General features: G+C 37.2%; 1 protein-coding gene across 1 annotated transcript; it reads left to right on the forward strand.

Moving 5' to 3' along the window:
• Positions 1-6,206: 6,206 nt before the first annotated feature.
• On the forward strand, positions 6,207-15,558 carry LOC117381098 (ubiquitin carboxyl-terminal hydrolase 2-like). The gene is made up of 12 exons (XM_033977947.2): positions 6,207-6,430; positions 10,273-10,320; positions 10,633-10,759; positions 10,958-11,069; positions 11,397-11,507; positions 12,396-12,460; positions 12,681-12,784; positions 13,063-13,143; positions 13,255-13,333; positions 13,583-13,687; positions 14,420-14,540; positions 15,057-15,558. The coding sequence occupies exons 1-12, from the start codon at positions 6,281-6,283 to the stop codon at positions 15,157-15,159; spliced, it is 1,206 nt and encodes a 401-aa protein (XP_033833838.1). The 5' UTR covers positions 6,207-6,280; the 3' UTR covers positions 15,160-15,558.
• The last annotated feature ends 867 nt before the right edge of the window (positions 15,559-16,425 follow it).

Below are 16,425 nucleotides of genomic sequence, written 5' to 3' on the forward strand. Positions count from 1 at the left end.
ATACTGCTCATAGGTAGGCTCCAGGGAAGGTGCACTATCTTTGGGCACTTACAGTGAGTAGGCTTCAGCGAGTGTGCAATGTCCTTTGGCACCTTAGGCAGAAAGGCTCCAGGGAATGTGCAAATGTGCTAATTATGGGAATGGTGCAATATTATCAAATGTTGAATGGTTGTTGTTTTGTTGTTTTTTTTCTTATGAACTGCATTCATTGATGTGTCCACTGTGTGTGTGCTGTATGTTATATGTTTCTATATGTGGCATGAGTTTCCTTGTCCCAAGACAAATTTCTCCCAAGGGAGACAATAAAGGCTAATCTATTGTGAAAAATGGGCTTTTCAGAGCTTTTAACCATGTTATAGTTGTTTTCCCCTTACCATTTATGTATTATCTTTGAACAGTCTTTAATCGCTTATTTTCAAGACACAATATTGCCAATCAACCTCTGTTTTCACCACCAGCGGCATACGCCCTCTGCTCTGTACTGTGTGTCAGTCTCCAATTTAATTTTCTTAATTGGTGATACATGCAGGATTAAGCATCACATAGTCATTTTGGTACAAATGAAAAAAATCTACTGCTCCTAGCGTGATCTGCAGCTATCCATTGAAGGACTTGTTTCTTTTATTAGATGAATATTGCAATTTAAAATGAACAAATTATAACATAATGATCCACAGGTGTCATAGACTATAAGTGTATAGCAGACACAAGCACAATAGGTCTGCTTTAGTATTAGTCAGTTGTGAGGTCAGTGTGTGACTCAGAGGAATGTACAGTCCTGTACACCATGTACTCCTCCTCATTTACCAAGTATATGAGAATGACCTCTCTCTCTCTCCCTTTACTCTCTCTCTCTCTTTCCCTTTCTTTCTTTTTACTCTCTCTCTCTTCCTCCCCTCTCTCTACCTCTCTCTGTTTATCCTCTTTTTACTACTGCCCCTCTCTCTCCTTCATCTCTCTCACTTTCTCTTTCATCTCCCTCTGTCCCTCGCTTTGTTTACTCTCTCCCCCTCTCTTTTTCTCTGTCTCCCTTCCTTATTATTTCACTCTTCACGTCCTTTCCCTCCATCTCTCTCTCTTTCCTCTCACCTGGCTCCCTGTTTCTTCTGTCTTTACTGTCCCGTTCTCTCACTGTCGCTCTCTCTCTCCCTCCTTTCTCTTTCTGTCCCTTTTCTCTCACTCTCTCTTTACTTCCTCCCTCTCTCTCTACCTCTCTCCTCCATCTTTCTCTGGGTTGGGTTACCATGTGATGTTCCTCCTGACGTATCACATGACATCAGTACTGCAATTAGTACTGCAATTACGCCCTACAAGTACACACTTTGAGGTACACACATACATTCTTAATCATATGATAATTATGTGCAAAGACAGAGGGATTGCCCGGTATGTCTGACAAAGCCTGTCCCTGAAGTATATTAAGAGTTGGCAAGTTATTTAAGTTATTTAAGAAACATATTTATAGAAAGGCACTCGGGACACTCATGAGCAAAGTATCCTGTGAATTTGAATTTGATGTAATACGCTGATGAATTTTCCATGTACCACAGATTAAAGGAAGTGTATGTAACCTTGTTATGGCCCTAGGCCTTAAGTTCTTTTTTTGTTTATATATTATGTTTCCTGTGTTAGTCCCTGAGTCTTCTTCCTTCCCCATAATTGTGGCTGTTGGACCCCTTGGATGTGATTGGAGGACTGTTTTCCACCTGGCCAATCAAGGGGCCCACCTTCAGCCGCCTCCCATGTTTAAGAAGATTGGGGACACCTGTTTGGGGCTGCTGGCCTGGTGTGGCCAGTATGTCATTGTGCTTGTCTCTTTTGGTCTAGTCACTAAAGGGGTAGTGGCTTTTTGTGATGAGACACTTTGTTGTCAGTACTGACTGTTTGTTTGTTCATAAGATTTTGTTATTGTGAAATTTGTGTTGTAGTCAACTTTACCTTTGTTTTTGTTTTAACCCTTGCAACGTACCCTTTGTTTATACATGTTTAGCCCCTTTTTGTTTAGTTTACCCTTACCATTCCTGTTAATTAAATTACTTAATATTTTACCATTTTTCCATCTTGGTTTTCTTTTTGTTACCTTTCCCTAGCTGAGCTGGGTCGTAACAAGCCTGTGCTCAGTATATGGACAGCCCATGCCTCATGTGAAAGCTCCGAGCTGCAGAGGCTGCACTAGCACTGATTCATGATTGGCTGCAGGTGCTTGGGTTTAGGTAGTGACTATTCAGGTTAGAGAGAGTTTAGTTTTAAACCAACTGGATTTCAGCAGTGAAACTGGCAACCCAAATGACAGAATCATATCAGGCTCATTCTGCTTTCTGATTGAATAATCATCTTGAGAACCAAAACACCAAATAATAAACAGAATAGTGCAGAGCTGGTTTTTGTCCCATAAACTTCTACAGTCCATGTTGTTGACCCTGGTTGCCGTGACGACCAGTCCTGATGCCTCTGTTTAAATGGCTCAGACTTTGCCCTCATCGTGTGGGTTATAAAGTGAAAGAGGACTGATTATATAACGCCATATCAGCGGCAAACACCTATTTGAAGAGCAGGCCTGTCCTGGGTCAAAGGTCATCACAGGGTCATCAGGGGGGTCACATACTTGGACTTTCTGGTACATGTTCTGTCCTTAAAGAAGTTATACTGTACTTGCGTCTGCCACATGGATCTAAAACAACTTTCTAAGATGTTCTCTCATCAAAAACATGTCTGAAGAGGTTTTAGATGTTATCCATACATATGTTTGAGTAATTTAGTGAACTCTCCTAGGCTCTGTTCAGACCCTCCTTACAGTTAGCAGTAAGATTCTGAGCAATGCTCAGCCCATAAGTCTATGTCATCCATCCTGCACACGACAATTCTTCACAATTATACAAAAACCTGATGCAAAACAGTACAATACAAACCTGATGTGATGTGCAGCAGTTTCATTAGTGGGCTGCACGGTGAAGGGGGAGTGACTTAGCATGGAGAGAGCAAAGGGAGGGGAGACTCAGAACATCAAAAATGAAAATGAAACACATTTGCACAAATTAATTTAAAGGTGCTGTCTTAATAACATGAAAAAACAGTTTATTCCTCATTAACTCTTTTAAATGTGTTTTATGTGTTCTGTCTGATGCAGCCATCAGTATTGCTTAGCTTAAATATGTTCATATCAAAGTTTGACATTTTTATGGAGTTTGTTCTTAGAATTTTCACAGACTTTCAGCAGGTATTTATCAGTAAAACAGTTTATTAAACAAATCTCAAAAATGAGATTTGTCCAAATTATGGTTACTTTAGAAACTTCAGCACTTGCGTCAAAGTATCTTGGCATGCTGTTTTAAAAAACATGCCAAATCAAATGAGGTTTCAAAACAGGCAATGACAGACCTATCACTGCAATGCTAAGAACAACTAGCAGCTGGCATATTTTGACTTCAAGAGCTGCTTATACAATATATCTGTACTGGGGAAACACACACTTTGCTCAAATACATGGGAACAAATTGGGTATAGGCCCTTTAACTGACACATATCGCATCACATCAGATTTCTTTTGTCCAATCAGATCTATTTATTGGGTTTGCTGATTTTTCTAGTCACCTAGTTTTGGCCGGACATTTAAATGTAGCCAGTGTTTACAAAGCAGAGCTGCTTGTGGAAATATCTCTAGTGTAAACAGTGGCAGCAGCCTGCCCCCAGCACGGAGGCACCCGCAGCACAACCTGCCACTGGAAAATACACTGTTTTGGCATCAACTCACTATTCTAGAGAGCTCTCATGCAATTGCACTGCGGTTCATTCATCATTTTACACTGTAGTAGGAGTAGTAGTAAAGTATATGCAATGGATAACGACCACGTGTTTGCACAAGTAGCAGTACCAGTATTTAGCATATTTGATCTGAACATTTTGTCTTGTATTTGAGGACACAGTTAGGTCATGTTTAAAATCTAAATCTTAAATACAGTTCCCTCAAAATATAGTTCTACAAAGGTTAGTAATTCCAAGTACACGAATATTGTTAAATTGTGCACAGAGGTTGGCAGTACTTGTAGTAGTGACATTTATTTTTACATTTAATTTTTGACGAAAGAAGTTTTCAGACAGGGCTACTTTTTTACTCTTACTCGAGTTATTTACTCGACCTTTTACTTGAGTAATATTACTTTGAAGTAATGTTACTCTTAAGTATCCTACATAGTTTTGCTTTTCTGTCCACCTCTCATTGTGCAGGACTGCAGTAGTAGAACTAAACACAGTAATAGTAGTATAAGAAAAGCTAATAGTAGTGTAATAATAGCAGCAGTAGTGTTAATAACTACACCCTCATTCCTTAATATAGCATGAAAAATACTTAAATTATAATGAGCAATAGTTTATCAAGAATGAGTCAGACTTCATAACTACTTAACTAATGGGTTAGAGTATTCATTAAAGATACAGTAGAATATGTGACTGTTTGAAGGTCTCACCTGCCTGATTCCATGGAAATAAAAAACTAAAACCATACTTAGGAATATTCTCCTTGGAGAAAGGATACAATTTATGCCATACTGTGCATTATAGTTACATTTCTATGGAAACAAGCAGGAGGAGGTCCTCCTCCAGGCCAAAAAAGAGTTAGGTTTGTGGAGATGCAAGCCTGCTCAGAGTAAGGATACATGTTATAATATTTTTTTGTTCAGTGCAAAAAAAAAAAAAACACCAAAATGAAAAACATGCTTTTATTTTACTCTGTTTCTAGGTTTAAAAGTTACATGCTGTAGTTTTAAGTAATTACTAAGCCTGGATCATTATTAATTAAATGACTATTGATAAACAATTTATTGATTATGCTTTATTAAGGCTATTAGTGTATGGTGTTACATGGTAGTAGGCTAGTAGTAATAGTTGTAGTAGTAGTAGTAGTAGTAGTACTAAACCTAATATTAGTCAGTTGTTTTTTGTTTTTTTGTTTTTTTTGTTTTTTTAACACATTGATATGGAAGCCCGTTTCCGCCATGAAAAAAAAAATAAAAGCCCCACAGAAAGTCGAAATTACGAGTTTTAAACTCGTAATTATGAGTTTTAAACTCGTAATTATGAGTTTAAAACTCGTAATTATGAGTTTAAAACTCGTAATTATGAGTTTAAAACTCGTAATTATGAGTTTAAAACTCGTAATTACGAGTTTAAAACTCGTAATTTCGACTTTTAAAACTACTAATTATGAGTTTAAAACTCGTAATTAGGACTTTTAAAAGTATGAATTATGAGTTTATAACTCGTAATTTTGGGAATGTAACATTTACAAAAAGTGAACCTCATCAATTTTGATTAAATGAATTTGGTATTTTAATAATTTCCTCAATAAACCAGCGGGGTTGTGACCAGCTGGCACTCTGCTCAGACCAGGAAAACGAGCGCTCACAGACACAGAGCACAGCTCATGAGTGGTCAGAACAGCACTCAGGGCCCACTGATTTGTTCAAGACGCCAGAAACTTTACTGGAGCTTAATTTATTCATTTTTTAAAAGTATGTAGGTGATAAACATAACAGTCCTCCTCCTGTCTCCTCTGCTCTGTACACTCAGTTGCAGTGTGCTACAAGCTCAATTAAGACTTTAAAAGTTCTAATTACGAGTTTTAAACTCATAATTAGTAGTTTTAAAACTCATAATTACGAGTTTTAAACTCATAATTAGTAGTTTTAAAAGTCGAAATTACGAGTTTTAAACTCGTAATTACGAGTTTTAAACTCATAATTACGAGTTTTAAACTCATAATTACGAGTTTTAAACTCATAATTACGAGTTTAAAACTCGTAATTTCGAGTTTTAAACTCATAATTACGAGTTTAAAACTCGTAATTTCGAGTTTTAAACTCATAATTACGAGTTTAAAACTCGTAATTTCGACTTTCTGTGGGGCTTTTATTTTTTTTTTCATGGCGGAAACGGGCTTCCATACATTGATACATTTCATTGATATGTTTGCATTTCACCTCATATGTTAAATCTGCACAATTATTTGCAATGTCCTGTCTTATATCATGTGTCTTGGTCGCTTTCTTAGAAAAGTTAATTAAAAAATAGCTTGCACTTACGCACGGCGCACACACCCATTGTGTCCCACAGCCCTCAGACGCAACACGTCGCCTTCAGGGACGTGTAGAGGCGGGGCCTGTCCTTAAAACTCATCTCCATTGAACTTTCACATCATTCCACGCAGACGCACTGCTCCACCGTGTCCACACGAAAAGAAGAACCCGGTACTAGCTCACCTCCACCGAGCCCTTGGAGCGAAGCCATGCCGTCTCTGCGCCATTCGTACACGCTGACGGACGAGCCGAACGCCGCGGTGTCTCCGGAGCGGGCCGAGCAGCGGAAAAAGAGCCCGTCTCTGTCCCGCTCGGCGCTGGTGTCCACGTTCAGAGGACTCATCATCAGCCAGAACAAGGTGAGCAAAGACGCTGCTACCGTGGATCTCATTTTGGAGTTTGCAACAGCATATTTCATGTATTTTATAAAAGCAGATGAGGAATAGTTGCTTAAATGCGTGGACTTAAACGATATATTTTGATGGCGTTGTGATATTTGTTTTTGGACTATGCAGTAATGAGGCAAAGTACATGGGTATGGGACTATATCTGTGCGTAAAATGTGTAATCCGGAGAAGTTTTGGTTTTGCTTTTCATATGACTGCACACATTGGAAGCAAAGACTGTGAATTTGATTTGATTTACTTCTCTATACTGTTCACATTTGCTAAAATGTTTTTATGGCCTCGTATATACCAAAATATATCTTAAAAATGTATTCTTAAATATACTAATTGTAACATTGCTCCTGACAATCCATTTAAACGCTTTTGTTTATTTCAGTGACAAAGAAGCTCATTGGTCACTCATTTTCAACAAAATAAAACCTCTCAAAAATTACAGGCCTGGGTCTACAGGGGTATAAAGGGTACATTGCACTAGAGTAATTGTCTAATTGTTTAGTCTACACCTGTACAGACCTATCAAATTAACAGATAAGCTTCTTTTTTTTTTCTCAAATTGTTCAGCCCTAATAATTTAGATTTTTCAGACAAACATTGAGACTGCGATCAGATCCGTGATTGATGTTTTAACAAAAGTATTGTGTTCAAAGTTCAGATTTTAAACACATCCACATGAATTTAGAAATAAACTGAATTATGAAATTATCAACTAATACAAGAATCACCTACATTTCAGAATATGACAGAAAAAGACAGAATATTTTGCTATTTTAAGAAAATGATGGTACTTCAAAAAATATCAGTCTTTGTGATATGCTTATTGTGTCAAATTGTGTTTTTATGTGCTTCGCTCATGTCCCTGCGGTCATGTCCAAACACATGACCGCTGGGCCCATAACTGCCCCTTATCAGATACTCGTGTGATAGTGGTGCCACTGTGACTTTGTGCTGTGTGAAAGCTGTGGCTGCTACAATGATTAACAGCTTATTATGAACTGTTATGTATGCAGTGAAATGCAAGAAGGTGTTTTTTTCCCCATTTATTTGAGCAAAATTTGTCTTTCCCCAGTACAAATATGTTGTCTAAGCAGCTCTTGCGGTCAAAATAAGCTTTATATTGATGGCAAAACTCGTCTCGTCTCTGAAAGTTATGAAAAATGCTCATAAACTCATTGCCTACTCACAGTGGTAGTGGTCCAAAGTTATTCCTCACTCACCTTATGCATCCTAATTATTCACCTCAGTGACCTTATAACCACTTTTAACAATTTTCAGAGACCAACTAGCATGCTAACCTGGACTTCCTGATTATCAAACAATAAAACTCTTTATAATTGTAAACATTCACACATTTCAATAATAGATTCCAGGGATGGTTTCATTACTGTTCCCGCAATGTATTGTTGTAGTTTAGGTGTGGAATGTCTCGGCCTGGTTGGAGAGTTTAGGATAATAAGCTTTGCAAAAAAATGTTTAGACAGATTATAAATCCACATATGAACATATTACTTGAATTAGAATTAGATAGTCTGTAAATAAGTTATCTTGTGAAATAGAAAAGGTGTAGTGTGAAAAGTAATTAGAGTAGTAAGTACATGAGGTTTGAGAATGGATCTTGCACTCTCCAGACAGAATATGATGATGATGATGACATGTTTTCCACTTCTCAGAAATTTTGTCCATGTTATCCAGTGATTTCCACTTCAGTTGCTGATTACTCCTCCATGGCGCCAGCGTCTAGTACTACCCTGTTAGCTAGTATATGTATTTGCGTCATTAGCGTGTGTGCTGTGTCATTGGAAACTTACGTGATTTGGCACGTTTTTAGGACTGCATGTGCCCAATTACTTTGCGCTGAGGTTGCTATAGTGACCACACTTTGGACAAACCACATTTTTTAGATTAAATCTCTATAAACTGTTAATAAGAAATAAGCATTAAATAACAAGGTGTGCGTTATGCAGTTATTAGTGTACGAAGTGGAGTCATAGAGCACTATGACATGTAGAGAAGTACTATTAGCGTGTGTGCTGTTAATGAAAGTGCAGTTAGCATGTGTTCTGTTTGTGTTTGCACTGTTTAGTGGAGTGCTGAGGCTTAATAATGCTAACCAGGCCTATGTCATCACGTTACTCTGTTACTAGCCGCGCTCACTCATTCACTGGGTCACCTGTACAAGCCCATGCACAGGCTGCTGTTTAGTCCTTGGGCAAGACACTTGAATGCGTTTGATTGTGGCGATTATTAAGTACCTAACACTAACTAAACATTCTCAGGTTTAGTATTCAAGTAAATTAAATAATATTGAGGTTCAGATTACATCATGAAGTCCAGTGCATTCATGGGTTTCCTGTTTTAAAACTCTTTCTGAGGACTTTTAACCATTAATAATAAAGATATAACTTTTTTTTATTGTTAATTGCTATAGCAAATTTCCCATTTTTTCAACAAGCTGCAGGGTTTTTGTTTTCTTCTGTTGCTTTTTTCTTTTTAATATATACATTCTGAAAAACAATATACCCTCTTACAAACTGGAGACGAACCCTTGCGTCTGCTCTTTCAGTCAGGGATCACGGGTGACATCAGATAACACCACATGACACCTAATCCCCGCGTATCCTCCTCTAGATGTTCCCAGAAGTTCTTTGGTGTTCTATGCTCTTCCTGATTTCTATCTGACCATTGTTTTTGGCGTATCACATGTTGGAGTGATGCTATGGCGGTGAAGCGCTCTGATTGGCCGATGACTGGGTACTGAGGAAGGGGAGAGCACAGCGGAACATTCTGATTGGGCCGCGACGGAGTAGATTCTCAATGGTGTGCTCACGGGAATGTCACGTTGGATGTACAAAGACTAGTTTTTAATGTTATACCAATTACTGAAGCCATAAATAAGAGGTAAATTCTGAAGTAATTTTAATTTACATTTGTTCTGCCCTGACAGAATAAAACTTTGATATATTTTAATGTATACAGTTTAGCTTTTCAGTGTATTTTTTGTGTGACTCACCGCAATGAGTTTATCAAGCAGAGTTTTGCATGATAGTACTATATATACTTTTTTTTTTTATTTTAGACTGCATACTTGACAGAGTTCATTGAATTTAGCATATCTATAAAACAAAACTCAGACATATGGCCTATCTCTAGTTTGACATACATTATCATTAAAGATTATACTTATCAGTTTATGTATTTATAGTGTTGTTATTGTTAGAGCCCTAGGCAAAACAAAGTGTACAGAGGATGTGTACAGAGGATGTGTACAGAGGACATGTGATGTATGTAATAGGACTGTAACAGCAGATGAGATGACATAACACGCTCATAAAGTTATGTCTTCCGCACATAGTCGCTCCTTGACCCACTTACAAGTGTAATTCACCTGTCCTCATGAACCATCTAAGTATTGTGTAGGTTTTAAAGAACATTTATTATGCAGAATTGACTTTTTTGAGCTATCAACCCTGTTAAATTGTTGTCCCCTCATCAGAAACATATCTGGAGTTGTATTTTTGCTTCATCCATGCTTTTATTAATCCATTCATCAAAACCTGTCTTCTCTGAGCACTCAAAAATGCTCATTTCACATTTTGCCCGTTTAGTTGCGCCACAGATAAAACTCTTTTTTTGGTTTTTAAGTTTTTTAGCCCACAAACAATAAGTGGATTTGTTCTGTGGTCAAATTGTTCACAACAAACACATGGCACTATAAAATGTAATTTATACTTTGAGATAGAATAAAAATGTTGTAAGTTGCTTTTGAAATCTAATAAAAATATTCAATATTTCAACAGAACAAGACTCCCCAAGGCCTGGTAGGACTGAAGAACCTGGGCAACACGGTAAGAGCTTTTCTCACATTTAAATAACATCCCTATGGGCAATAAGACTTTATAATATTCCAATTACATCTTGTACAAGTTGGGATTTTTGTTATTTTTTTGTAATTTGTAATTTATGCCACTGACACATTAACCCTGAAGCATGATTTACCCCCAAAAAACTATTCTAAATGTGCTTATAGTTAAAAAAAAAAAAAAAAAGTGGAATAAATGTGTTTCAGTATTACCTTCTATATTTTCTTTAGCAATACATCACACTAAAAATGTGTTCTGGTGATAGGCCTGTTCTTATTTCTTTGTGTTTCGTTGCAGTGCTTTATGAACTCGATCGTGCAGTGTCTGAGTAACACCACAGAGCTCAGAGACTACTGCCTGAGGAGCGCACACAGACTGGACCTCTGCAGCCAGCGTAGGACCAGCAGCACCGCGCTTATGGAAGGTACAAATACATGAGAACATTATACCACAAACACTACAGTAAAAGTCAAATATGTGCTAGTTAGCGTTGTTGATATTGATACTAAGGATTAGACACTCAGTACCGATTACTATCTGATTTTTGATACATAGTACAAGTAGTCAAATATGGACTAGTAACAGGCAGTAACTCTTATGTGTTGTTTCTCTCCCACTACAGAGTTTGCGTCCCTAATCCAGCGCTTGTGGACTTCAGCCAGCTCAGACACCCTTAACCCGGCAGAATTCAGGAAACAGATCTGTCAATATGCCCCCAAGTTTGGAGGCTGCAAGTGAGTCTGAATCTGCTTTTTATTCACTGCAGTTATATCATATTTAAGTGAATATGACAGCTTTTTATGTTTTGCTAATTCTGACTTGGTTTGGTGGGATAGTACCAGTGGGAAATATTTATTATAGTTAGTTAAGTGGCACTTTGTGGGTTGAGGTTGAAGGCTGAAGAAAAAGGTTGAAGGCTGAAGAAAAATACAAAAAGAACAGAAAATTGCAAAAATCCAGAGATGTTTTTTCAAACAGTTTAAACCTTCATTTAACAAAATAAAGGTGTTGTCATTTATCTTCCATTTATTGTATTAACTAGTCTCTTCTTTTGTTTGCAGTCAGCAGGACGCCCAAGAGTTCCTGCGCTTCCTATTGGATGGTCTGCATAACGAAGTGAACCGGGCGATACAGAACCCAAGGGTGTCGGTGCAGGACTTTGACCACCTCTCGTAAGTCTCTCTCCATCTGTTAAGACTCAGCACTACTGCGACCTCTCAATGAGTCAACCATTATGTTTACTGCACAATGCATGCAAATGTTTAGAACCAAAGAGTTATGTCACAAGTGCAAAATTAAATGTACATGAACATTCCACTGAAGCTATAGTATTGAAGTATAAACACAGTACAAGGACATAATACACAGGCATAAACAGACAATTTAAAAAAAGACTAACCTTCTTCTCCCTTCCCTTTCTTGACTTTATCCATTAAGATCCTCATTTAGCAAAGAGATACCCTCCCTGTGTCTCCATGGGGTCTTATTCTATGTAAATGCTGCTAACCCTGTAGTTTAGACCTCTACAAACATGTTGTATTAGATTACTCGTTCATACGTCAGTCTCCTCTCGAATGCGACAAAAGTAATTTTATACATTTCCAATGTATGTGACAATAGTCAGTCTGTATACTGTCATACTGTACAGTCAAGCATGATATCATTATAAAATAAGTTCAGTATGATTTGACTTTTATGGCCCTTATCATTGAAGTCATTTGCAAACTGTCCAGGTCAACCTCAGGTTACGGTTCTCCTGATCACAAACCTTGCACGTAGCTCATGGATCTGCTCCAAGTTAATATTTTTGCAATCTGATTCTTGAAAATATACTGGTTTGTGCATTACTATTAAATTTAAAAGCATACATCTGAGACATGATAGTCTCAGATGTATGCGTTTGTATGCAATGCCAAATGGATGCAATGCCCTATAACAAAATACTATCACTTTGAATCTTTTAGCCCTTGAACAACTAAATGCTCTTGAAGTAGCCCTAGGGTCTAAAAAGGCTGATAAACTCTGAAACAGATTGTAAAAGAGATGTGTTTGTGCTGCAGAGACGAGGAGAAGGGTCGACAGATGTGGAACCTGTACGTACAGAGAGAGGACAGCGCTATAGTCGGTAAGACAAGGACTGGAAAATATGAGAATTTATGAACACATGAAAAGCATCGTCAGAATTTCATTACAAAATATATACTTTTTTATATAGTCAACAAATTTATTTAACAAAAAATAATTACTCTTTTTTTCTTTTTTTGTCTTCAGTAATGCTTTTTATTTTGTTTATGATCAATTAGTATCAGTTTTGTCTAACTCTTCCCCCTCCCGCCTCTCCACAGATGTGTTCGGGGGCCAGTTGAAGAGCTGTCTGACCTGCTCTGTGTGTGGCTCCTCCTCCACCATGTTTGACCCCTTCTGGGACCTGTCCATCCCCATCGCAAAGGTACAGCACAGCCCAGTACAAAGTATTATGTTGACTGGGACACATTTTGCTCAAATACATGAGTAAAATTAATGCTCGTTTTAGTGCTATTTTTACTACCACATTTGAAAGTGTTTTTGCATAACATATGAAACTGTACTTTTAATATTACCAGGCAACGAAACATAGGTATTAATCTTATTCTTTTTATTCTAAGCCCACACAACAGTTTATTGCTTATATTCTTTCCTCATAAAAAGTATAATATAAAAGTAAACACTTTGTCTCTGTCTCCTCAGAAAAACGCCAGGGAGGTGACGCTCAGAGACTGTTTGAAGCTCTTCACTAGAGAAGATGTGCTGGATGGAGATGAGAGTCCGGTATGTCCACACGCTGTATGTCCAAAATACTGCAGTAATACCTGTCCTATGTTCTGACCATGTCCCCTTATGTCCCCCCCTCTCTGTCTATCCCCTCTGTCTATCCCCCAGACGTGTGAGCGCTGTAAAACCAGGCGGAAGTGCACCAAACGTCTCAGCATCCAGCAGTTTCCTCACATCCTGGTGCTTCGTATCCTTTTACCCACCTGTGTACACACCTATAAGGATGTTAAAGTGCATATTATAAGTTATATGTCTTTCTAATTATGACTTGATAGTCATATGCACTTATTATTATATTGTATCAAGCGAATTAAGCTAACTCAAATCTGATAGTAATTAAATATATAGAGATAGTCTTTTGATATGGATTTTCTTGAAATGTATATATTTTTATATTTGGAACGTTGTAGTTTTTTCCTTGACTCTCTTGTCTCAGACCTAAAGCGTTTCTCCGACTCAAACGTTCGCAGCTCCAAACTCTCCACATACGTCAACTTCCCCCTGAAAGAACTGGACCTGCGGGAGTTCTCCGATACCAACGGTCAGTCAGAAAAGTGTCTGAAAATATATTATACTTATATGTACCCCTATTTCAACCTCTCCCTTTTCTGGTGGTAGTAGAAACACCTGTCACATTGACTTTTTTAATCCTTTAACTATGTTATAATGTTATAATCCCGCATGATCTTACTCAGAGTTGAATAGAAAGTCAGAGTCAATGGACCTTTAAAGTGTTAGACAAAAAATTTTTGCCAAAACAAAGTTAACATAATTTTACTTTTTGTTTAAAACCTTGCCTGGTTTATAATGTGACTCACTGGTTGGACACAGTCAGCAGACGTGACAGACATAGAGGTAATTTCATGACTGTTACCTAGCAACCATAATGTAAACAAGGGCCAAAACTCCTTTAATTTGCACAATTGTTTTAATTTGACAAATAAATTAAAATTGCAACGTCTTTATATGGCTGAATGTTAAAACTGTCAGAAAAAACATATGAAGTTGTGAATTGAGCAGATTTTGTGCATTGGTGACATAGGTAGAAACTCACTGCTTTCTGTAATTTTTTTCCCCATGAATAATATGCTAAACATTTAATAAATCTGAAAAAACAACATGAAAAACTGTCATATGCACTTTAAAATGTTGTATTTGTTTAAGTTTTTCCTCTTGTAAAAGTGATCCCGTGTCATTTTTTATGTTGATTTAATATATTTAATTTACCGATTTATTAATTTATTGCTGATAATTATTTATTTTTTGTTTTCAGAGCGGGCGGTGTATAACTTGTTTGCCGTGTCCAACCACTCGGGTAGTGCTTTGGGGGGACACTACACAGCCTACTGCAAACACCCGGCACTGGGGGAGTGGTACTGCTACAATGACCACAGGTACGTCTCCCACCACGCCACTGAAGCTAAAGCTAACACAGGCTACATTAGCATGGCTTCTCATAGAATAAAATCATGAATCATTTCAGTGACCATGTACCTGATTTCTACTGCCTTAAAATCATAAAAAACAAAGAACTAGTCCATTTTAAATGGTTTGTAGAGGTCTAAAGTTATTCCCCACTTATCTTACGCATTCAGAGCATCCTAATTATTCACTGCGATGAGTTTATAAGAGCTTTTCACAACTCTCAAAGACCAATGTGGAGTTTTGCAATGACGGTAAAGCTAACAACCTGATTCTCTAACATTAAGTAGCTTTATAATTTGATGCAGACAGTACACAGCTGAGTTATTTTGACCTCAAGAGCTGCTTATACCATGTATCTGTCCTAGTGCAAGACAAATTTTGCTCAATACGTGGGAAAAATCGTTTAGATAAGATAAAATGATGCCATTGTCATGAGAACTATGCTGTATTCTCATAACTAACATTGCTTCGTTTGCCTTCTTTAGGGTGAACCCAATCTCCTCCAGCCAAGTCCGCAGCAGTAACGCTTATGTCCTCTTCTACGAGCTGAGCCCCTCAAGTACCAAGTACCAGACCTGCAGACTATAACAACCATACCCTTTACAACAACCGAACCTGTCGTATCAACCAAACCCTTTATAACAAGTACCAGACCTGCAGACTATAGAACTGGACAAAACCCAACTTTTTATTAGAGCCCAACCCTTTATAAAAATACTATAGCTGTAGCAGTGGTCTCTACCTGGGGGCGGGAACATAAACGCCACGTGCTGTTTATTTGTCTGGAATAAATGCTTGGTAGTAATAATTATTATATGATGTATTTATGGGGGTGTCAAGGAAAAAAGAATAGAAACCACTGCTGTAGACTATAGACCCTTCCCACTGTGATAGGGCAGCACAATATATTTCAAAACTACAAATATCATAATATACAGTATAAATCATAATACATAACGCAAAATGCTAAGGTTCTTCATTTGCTTGTAAAAACGTTTTGTTAAATGGGAAAATATATTCATTCTTTTTTTTGGTGCTGAATTTTCAGTTTTGGTTTTGGTTTAGCCTTTAAGTTTTATTTTGATATACTTTGACATGCAAATGAAGTAGTTCACACTTCTGTTGTAATTAGATGTTTGTAATTATATGGTTATCGCAGTATTAAAAAAGTACTTGAATATTACATTTTTCTAATATTGTGCAGCCCTAACAAGCACCAGACTATAAACTTGAACTGACCCCTTCTTCCTAAGTATTGGATCAAAACTCTGGGCAAGTCATGGAATTGTAATCTTGAGGAAACATCTCCCTCCTGTGGACAAACCCTGCCACTACACACAAAACTCAAGGACAAAAAAATATGCAATACTTTTTTATATGTGAACTTGCATTTTGTATCGTGTGCAATGAAGACAAATGAAGAATCTGACTGCAATATTTAATTTATTGTTTATTTAATATTAATGTAACATGAATGTAAAAATGTTGTTGGAACAAAACATGTGGAAAGAGTGTGCACAGATTTTTGTACAGTATTTATGTGATGCACTGTGAACGTATGTATGACAAAACACCAAATATATATATATATATATATATATATATATATATATATATATATATATATATATATATATATATATAAAATGTGTGTTTTTACTAAAGCAAAATGAAGGAATTAAAGAAAGTGACAGAAGCCTAAGACGAGTATTAGTTTTATTCATTTCATTTATTTTATTTCATTCAAAAGGCCATATTATTATAGTCTAACTCAGGGGCTCTCAAACATTTCTCACCAAGTACCACCATAAATAAGATGTGGCTTTTCGAGTACCACCAGATCTAAACCAGGTC

This window comes from Periophthalmus magnuspinnatus, chromosome 14 (assembly GCF_009829125.3).
Source record: "Periophthalmus magnuspinnatus isolate fPerMag1 chromosome 14, fPerMag1.2.pri, whole genome shotgun sequence".
NCBI lineage: Eukaryota > Metazoa > Chordata > Actinopteri > Gobiiformes > Gobiidae > Periophthalmus > Periophthalmus magnuspinnatus.